This window comes from Rousettus aegyptiacus, unplaced genomic scaffold (genome assembly GCF_014176215.1).
Source record: "Rousettus aegyptiacus isolate mRouAeg1 unplaced genomic scaffold, mRouAeg1.p scaffold_m13_p_6, whole genome shotgun sequence".
Lineage (NCBI taxonomy): Eukaryota > Metazoa > Chordata > Mammalia > Chiroptera > Pteropodidae > Rousettus > Rousettus aegyptiacus.
The window spans coordinates 55,079,112-55,087,786 of record NW_023416309.1 but is presented as its reverse complement, the minus strand read 5'-3'; the positions used below and the strand labels follow the sequence as shown (position 1 = coordinate 55,087,786).

The window sequence follows — 8,675 nt, the reverse complement described above, 5'->3', positions numbered from 1 at the left end:
GCCTAGAAAACAATTCACAGAATGGGCCTAGTAATACAAAATTGTTGTAATAAGTTTGCTAACCTTTTTTTTTTTTTTTTAAGCAAGGCAACCCTTGGTTGACCTCACAGATTGCAAGAACTTTGTCAGTTTACAATCCCTTTATCTTTTAATTTTCTGTCCCTACAGCACCTGGTTTTCCTAGGTGGTCTCCCATCCAAGTACTAACCAGGCCTGACCCTGCTTAGCTTCCAAGATCAGATGGGACGGGGCTTGTTTAGGGTGGCGTGGCCGTAGACAGTTTGCAAAATCTTAATCAAATGCAGACATCTGATTGGAAATTCAGAAATTTTAACACTGCTTTGAAAAATACTTCCTTACAATGTTATCTTTCTCATAATGAAAAAAAGAAACAACATCTGCTACCTCAATGGTTTGTTGAAAGCACAGATGTTTTCTGTTTCCTTGTCTCAGGTCTTCCAAAAGCTCCGCTTTGAGCTGGTTAAGTTCTTCTGCTAGAAGCTTCAAGTTGTAAGGAAGCATTTGTTCATCTAAAATAAAGATAGTCTCAAATTATTTGTGTAAATTAAATCAAGCTGGGTTATCTAATGACATCAGGAAATTGATTACTTCAGACAAACCGGATTCTATAAATAATCACAATAACCCTGAGTTGGTTTAACATATAAACAAAAGGTCACATAATGTGATATGAGCAAATCATTTCAATAACTTGCTATGAAATTCCCGAGTGGAAAACACAACTCTGAAAGAGATTTTTTTGTTGCTGATGAGATAGTTGACTTACAATCCTATGGAACTAACGGGTAGTAAGGCAAAAAAGCAGAGATAGAAAATGACAATTTGTTTTTGAAACTCACCTACAAGTTATGCAATGTAACTTTATATGATGACAGATGTTCTGTATCTGCCCTATTCAATCCAGCAGCCACTTGCCATACAGGTAGTGTGACTGGGGAACTGAGCTGTTAAACTGCTTTATTGAGATATAATTCACATACCATACGACTTAATCCATTTAAACTACAATTCAGTGGTTTTAGTATATTCAGATATATGTAACTATCACCACAATTTTAGAATATTTCATCATCTCAAAAACCTGTACCCTTTAGCTGTCACCTTCTTACCCCACACTCTACCCCTCCTAATTCCTAAGCAACCACTAATCTGTCTCTACGTTTACCTATCTGACGTGTCACATGACTGGACTCAAACACTTTGTGGTCTTTTGTGACTGGCTTCTTTCATTTTGCATAATGTTTTCGAGGTGGTAGCATGTATTGATACTTCATTCCTTTTTATGGCTGAATAACCCATTCTGTGGCTACACCACATTTTGTCCATTCATTCGTCAGCAGATGATCACTGAGGCTGCTTCCCAATTTGGCTATTATGAATGATGCTATAAATATTTGTGCACACGTCTTTATGTGAACGTATTTTTCACTTGTCTTGAGTACGCACCTAGGGGTAGAACTGCTGGGTCCCATGGTAACACTACGCTTAATCGCTGGGGGAACTGGCAGGCTGTTTTCCATCTCACATCCCCACCAGCACGCAGCGCTTGAGGGTTCTGATCTACCCACATCCTCACCAACACTTACCTGTTTTGATTCCAGCTGCCCTAGTGGGTGCATGATGTACTCACTGTGGCTTTGATTTGCATTTCCCTGATGACTAATGATATCTAGCGTGTTTTCATGCAGTTATTGGCCATTTGTATATCTTCCCAGAGAAATGTCCATTCGAATCATTTTTGCCCATTTTAAAAATCAGATTATTTGTCTTCATTACTGAGTATTAAGAGTCCTTTATATATTTTTGACACAAGTTCCTTCTAGGATACATTATTTGTAAATATTTTCTCCCCTGCTGTGAGTTGTCTTTTTAATTTCTTGAGGGTGGGATAACTGCATTTCTAATTTTTTTAAAGCACTGATCCAGAAGCTGGTACCACCTCCCTCACACACACACAAAAAAGTTATTTTAATGGCTAAGAACTGAGTCAAGAGTGATTTGGGCATAACCCTATTGCCCCTTCCCGTCATGAAAAAAGGCAAAGGGCTGAGACTGAACTGCAACTGTTTTTGTTTTTATTCTAATCACGCTGCCACTTCTGTTCAGTCCTCTGTCTTTCATACTTTGGTTTGAAACTCATCAGTGAGCTGCAAGTTGCAGCCAGTGTTGGAATCAAATAGCACACAGCAGAGTTCGTTAAACATGGGAGGGTTTGCGAAATTTGCCTCTGTGCCTGGTTGTCTTCATGTACTTACACACGAGGTTACAATACAAAATCTACTTACAAATCATGGTTAAAAAAAAAGTTTGAAAAATAATATGATTAGTATATTTTCCTTTTGCAAAGTGTGGGTGCTGTGGGGGAGCATAATAAGAGCAGTCAGACTCAACTCTGAACCCCAGGTTGCCCAACTACACGATTTAGTAGCTGCTTAGTTTTGGGCAAGTTACGTGATCCTCTCAGAACCTTCATGTCCCCATTTATAAAAGTAAACCTACCTTATAGGATTGTAAAGACTAGAAATTATATTTATAAGGCACTTAGCATATAAAAGGAGCTCAAGAAATGTTAAGCTGCTGTTATTTTTTATATCAAAGTTTAAATAGCAAAACCGAAAGGATTTAAAAAAGATGATAAAACCTAAAAATTATAAAACAATAATTACCACATATTTCCTCTCAGCCTAGACTGACAATATACTGAGCCTGTTCACACTTAATGCCGATTTCACACCTGGTCCCTGACCTCTCTCCACTGCTCCTTACTTTATGCCGACCCAGTGGCCTCTTTTCTGTTCTAGAACATACCAAACAACTTTACCTCTGGGCTTCTGCACTTGATGTGTCCACTCCCTGGAATGATCCAGGTATCTCACGGCTTGCTCTTCACGTCTTTGCTTAAATGTCACCTCCTCTGAGAAGCCTTCCTGATTACCCCTTAAAAATAAGTCTTCCCATCACTCTACCCTGCCTTACCCTACTTTATTTTTCTTCAGAGTATATACTCATTCTTTTTTGTCTGTCTCCTCATCTTAATGTTCTGCTCTGCTCCTTCCCAACTTCCCAGTATCTAGAATAGTACAGAGTGGCCACTCCATAAGAATTCACTGGATGGATGAGTACTCAGTTCCAGGGCTAGAATGTTTAGTTACATATTACCAAGTTGCAGATGTGAACTGAAAACGTGATGTAAACCCGATGGCTGAACGAGAGAGCAAGCGTAGCGATCGTATCACTCCTGAGCAGTGTGACTCCTCAACATACCTTTCGCGTCCTTCATTGCCTGAGAGACAATTCTTCGGAGTGTCTGATCGGCTTGATGAAGAATGTTAGTTGAACAGATAGTTCGGTCCGTTTCCTGTGTAACACAGATGCCGTTATTAGAACAGTCAGATACAGAAGCCATGGCTAAAGTGGAGGTGATGCGGGGGTGAAGATTAAAAGAAAAGTCGAAGTGGCTTTTCTGTTCCTGTTCTTTCTCTTCTGTAAGAGAGGGTCGAAATTAAAGACATTCAGTTATAAACTGGGTTCCATCTGGGCAGTGGGATGTTGGTAAATGTCCAAAAATGGGCTCTCCAGAAAAAAAACAACAAAACCATTCTATAGAGTTTGTCGGTTTCTGTGGTGTAAACAGCGCCATCCTCACGCCTCTCAAGCTACTAACACAATGTCGGCAGACCCCCATTCCTGAAAATTCGACAGCTCTGACCAGCCAGTGCGAGCAGCCACCACTGCACCAGGGACCAGAGCTGGGCGCTGCTGAGAGGCCGCGGCAGTGCCAAAGCATTTTTCACACTTCACTCGTATTTTACACTCGGCTCAAAAAAGTCTTCCTGCAAGAAGCTGTTTCTTCTCATTAACGCTAAACCTAAAGTGGAAGGCTTACCTTTTGTTCCACATCGTCCTCGACATATTTTACTGGATTTTCCAAAGCAGTAAGCAATAAATCGGTCAACTCTGGGCTGTAAGAGAAGGTGGGATAAAATAAATCCTTACAGCAGACATCTGTTGTCAAAGAATTTGTGTTTATGAACACCACACTGAATTCTAGAGGAATAAAAATGTTAATAATCCAAGATCCCAAACAAGAGGTGACAAACGAAGTGATCTGGAAGCTACCTTCTACCTGCAAAATCGAAATGGAGGAGCTTAAAACAAATCATAAGCCCAAAAGACCCCTCATTAAAAATACATTAATTTCCAAAGATACATCAATAAGCTTTGAAAAGACATTATTTCTTTTCCCTCATTAAGTGCTTGAGCTTTAGCTACCAGAATTCTATTTCTAAGGAAAGATGGTCTGTCTTGACTTTCTGGAGTCTGCTCATTTCCTGGGTAGATTAGCAAAGTTCCTCACTTGGCCATAGAGGGTTGAGGTGAAATGCATTCATTCATTTAACAAATATTTATTGAACGCCTTATATGAAAAATACTGTACAGCTATGGATGTGAACCTATGTGCTAAGCTTGGGGTGAAGCAAGATGCCTACGCTCTCTAAGAGACAATGTAATGGAGAGAGACAGATAATAATAAGCAAAAAATCCAATTATTTCAAACAGTGACAAGCAGCGAGTGAGTTAAGACAATATACGCAGTGATAACGGGAAGAGAGTGACTGGGTGATCTACCTAACATACTTGATGGTTAGTTAGGATGCTCAGGGAAGCCAGTCAGGCACAAACAGTGGGAGGGTAGAGGGGACGGCAAGTGCAAAGGCCCTGAGGCAAGAACAAGTTTCCTAGGTTTATGTAATGGAGAAGTCCAGTGTGGACGAAAAGTGGCAAGGGGAGACAGCGCTCTCGGATGTGAGGGTGGGGGGTTAATCAGGGTTAGAATGTGCAAGTTATGGCATGGACTTTGTGTTTTACTCAGAGTACAAGGGGTAGCTCTGAAAACGTTTAGAGGAGTGAACTCACTGAGTTAAATCTCAACTTCAAGATGATTTCTCTCACTGAAGAGAGCCCAGGTTCTAGAGTGAGTGAGACTGCACTGGGTCTAAATCTTGGCTCGGCCACCTACTACCAGGATGTGTTACTGCACTTACCTGGGCCTCAGTTATCCCATCTAGTAAAAGGGGACAACTGTGTCTACTCCCAAAGGGTCATTGTGAAGACTGGATGAGATTATACACATGAAGTGTTAACAACATGCCCAGTACACAGTATCTGCTCAGCAGCTGCTGCTCTGATAACAGTAGTAAGATTTCACAGGAGCCTGGGAAAGGTACATTAGTCAGATCATCTATCGACTTCTAATTCAGGGCCACCAGACTTCAAACAACCTGTTCACAATTATGTGGTGCCTATTTTGGATATGTGAGAAAAGGCAACCAGGTTCTTAAGACCCAAGACAAAACTGCGGATTCTGCTAAGGGTTACTATGGCATCGAAGAGGCCCACGCTGCTCCTTGCTTCTAGCAAGAACTGGCCGTCACTGGTGTGAAAGCAGGGATGATAACTTTATGCTGCTCTCATGGGATATCGCGATGTCTCAACCAGCCACTTTCTTCCAAAGGAAAAATTTTAAATAGTACTAAATGAGTAGCAATCGAGTGGTTATGTATCTGCTCAAAGTTTCAAGATATTATGAGACGTTAAAATTAGAAACCTCAGCAATAGCTTATTTCATAAACCCTATAAACGATAGTCACTTCAATCCAATTTTTTTTTTAGTATGTAAAAGTATATATTATAAAATGCATGGAAACTGAATCCTGGGACCTAAACATTTTGAAGACTGAGTTTTTAAAAATTAACCTTTAAAAGTTGCCGATCTCCTGTGGACAACTGTTAGGCAGGAGCTAAGGGACTGTGGGCGATCTACCTGCAGAGGTGCACTGTTTGATACAGCAGCAACTAGCCACATGAGGCTATTTAAATTTCAAGTAATTAGAATAAGATTTAAAATTCAGTTCATCGGTTGCCCTGGCAATGTTTTAAGTGCTCACTATTCGCATGTGGCTGGCAGCTGTCATACTGGACAGTGCAAATATAGAACATTTCATCAGTGTAACAGTGAAATTTTTATTAGAAATGCACTGCTGTAAAAGTCTCATGACATATATTATGAATAAAACGCATCAGACACCGCAGCCACAAGCCTAACCTTTACACAAGCAGCGTAACTATAGCAGGCTTTAAGGCAAAATTAGGATTCAGTACCGGTTCTCCTCTTTTCCTTTCTATAAGAAAACTACTGGGCACCCTATTTAGACTAGCATTCTATCTTAGCGAGAGTACCAAAAATATGCCGCACTCTGAAGTCCCTGCTCTAACCTTTGGGAGACGGAATCTGAACTAGAGCACACATTCGCAAACAGATTCATATTCGAATCTCAGCTGTCACAAGCTCGGTGATACTGGGAAAACTTAACTTTCTTTTTCTCTTCTACACAGAGGGGGATAAAACAATATCTCCCCAAGGCCTGTGTGAGGCTGACCAAGGAGACGCAAGTAAAGCATTTAACACAGTGCCTGCCCTCAGGGAGACACCCAGTAAAGGATGGCTTTGAGTAGGATACCTGGCCTTAGAAGCACATGCTGGACTCTGAATTGTGAGGCTGTTGTGTTCCCAAGCATTTTTCTCAGGGTTGGGCTCTTCTATCTTCCTTCCCATCAGGTGGATGGTCTCTGCAGGCAGTGGCCGGGGTCTCTGTCCATTTCTCTGTAAACAGGTCTCGAGAGAACAATCTAAAAAGAGCTGGCAAAAGCCTAGTGAATCTGAAAACAATTTGAAACCACAAGAATTACTTGTGTGCTATTTTCTAAAACGTGAAATCAACACATGAGACAAACTATCCCAGCTGCAACAGGGAAGACTATTTGCAAACCTGAACATCTAGCTTTGAAAATTAAGTAAATCCATATAAACCTCCCAATCTACTTAATTTTCACTAGAGACAGTAATGATTTTGATATGCAAATAAATGCCTCTGTGCATAAGAAAAAAACGTTTTAATTACATTTCCGAGCCAGTTGGTAGACTTCATATCTCATACTTTGATAATAAAAGTTGTCATCTAAAATCAAAAACAAAGGACTGAAAAGAGCAGTCTTTGTCAAGAGGTAGCAAGACTGGGCTTCAGGCGCTGCAGAAGATATGAGATCTTGATCTTTTAAGCAGGTTATAAAATCTTCCCACATGGCTTCCGTCCTGTTGGGTGGGGCAGCCATCTGACACCCATTAATGACAGCCAGCAAGAAGTATTCTAAGTACTTCAACAGTTCCTGTCGAAGCAGTTTCCACTGGGATGGCTACAAAAGACCAAAGAATTACAATTTACATTCGCCTTTAGCCAGTAAGGCAGTCATGCTTCACTGCCACCAGGCCCCATATGAAACTTTCATCAATACTGAACCATTTGGCTGTCTCTAATTTAAACGCATCTTATTTTCCCACGCCTCCGTGTCCTCCCCCATAAATCGTTGACTCTACCTGGAAATTCTTCAATGATGCTAGGTCTCTGTGGACACTTCTCAGACTCAACCCTCTCTTGCCCGCCATGACACCCAGCTATGTACATATAGGGTCTCCACTCTAGCAGGATTTACCGTGTAGGCATTTCTTTGAGCATCTCTATGTCCCCGCTAGTCCGCTGTACACCTAGCCTCCCGCAGAGGGTGTGGCACCAGCTGATGCTCCAGAAATGTATATTAAATGACTGAATGACAGAACGAGTGAATAAATGAAAGAATGCAAAGCTGTTACCATCCAGGAGAGGGGGGAGCTTTCCACCTAAGCCTGTCTTCAGACTCCACTGCAAACACAATGCACATACGCCCCAAACATACGTATAAACCTCTACAACGAATTACTCTGAGACGGAGTCAGCTCGCTCTGTGTTAACCCAGCTCCACTTCCCTCCGCCGCAACCTGCCTCTGCCACACCAGGCGCCGCGCAGCGGGCGCGGGAGGCTGTGCCCGTCCTCCCGCCGCCGCAGCCTAGGCCCCGCCCCCTCCGCCCTGACCAATGGCCGTGCGCCCGCACTGACCAACGGCGTTGCGCCCGCCTCCTCGAGGAACGCGTCCGGCATGACGTCATCGTAGGCGACGACGCCCGCGGCCCAGCCCCGCTCCTGCCGCAGCCGCTGACTGAGGGCCCGCGCGAAGGTCGACTTCCCTGCTGCGGGCAGACCGCAGAGGACGCAGAGCCCCAGCTTCCGTGGCCCCTCGCCGCGCGCTCCTCTGGCGTCCTCGCCGGCCTTCATGTTCTCCCGGGAGCCGGTGGCCGGGAGCGTGGGCTCCGGCGCCGGCCTCCAACCGCGCATGCGCAGTCTGCCCTGCGGCGCCGCCTACCGTCGCCCTTCGGCGCCGCCTAGTGCCGCGAGTCTCTGAATCGCACACCGCGGTGGTGGGCGCGCCCGCCGTCGCCGGAGGCGCTGGTTGGTGCCCGAGCGCTCTGCGAGGCGAGTCCTTTAGGCTGGGGAGGCCACGGCGACGCGTTTCCCAAGTCCCGGACACTTCCTAAAGAGTCAGAGAGTTGAACTTAACCTTCCGTTGGAATCATCCTCCCTGGCGGAAACTTGCCAGCCATTAGGACCTGCACCTCGAATTTGTCATGATGTAGTCCCCTCCCCGGGAAAATCACAGAGGCGACTTTAAACCTCTTCCTCCGGCGGTCTTTGGAAAGTCAGCCCCCGGAATCAACGACTAG

The 8,675-nt window shown here is 43.8% G+C and overlaps 1 protein-coding gene and 1 pseudogene across 1 annotated transcript; both read right to left on the bottom strand.

Annotated features, from left to right (window-relative positions):
- Positions 1-159: 159 nt before the first annotated feature.
- On the bottom strand, positions 160-278 carry LOC118604762 (annotated as a pseudogene).
- A 35-nt stretch (positions 279-313) lies between these two features.
- Positions 314-8,403, bottom strand: PSTK (phosphoseryl-tRNA kinase). Its single transcript, XM_016155297.2, has 6 exons — positions 8,014-8,403; positions 6,984-7,275; positions 6,543-6,741; positions 3,908-3,983; positions 3,286-3,379; positions 314-530 (listed from the first exon to the last, which is right to left on the bottom strand). Exons 1-6 carry the CDS (start codon positions 8,287-8,289, stop codon positions 331-333), a joined length of 1,137 nt encoding a protein of 378 aa, XP_016010783.2. The 5' UTR covers positions 8,290-8,403; the 3' UTR covers positions 314-330.
- Positions 8,404-8,675: the final 272 nt, after the last annotated feature.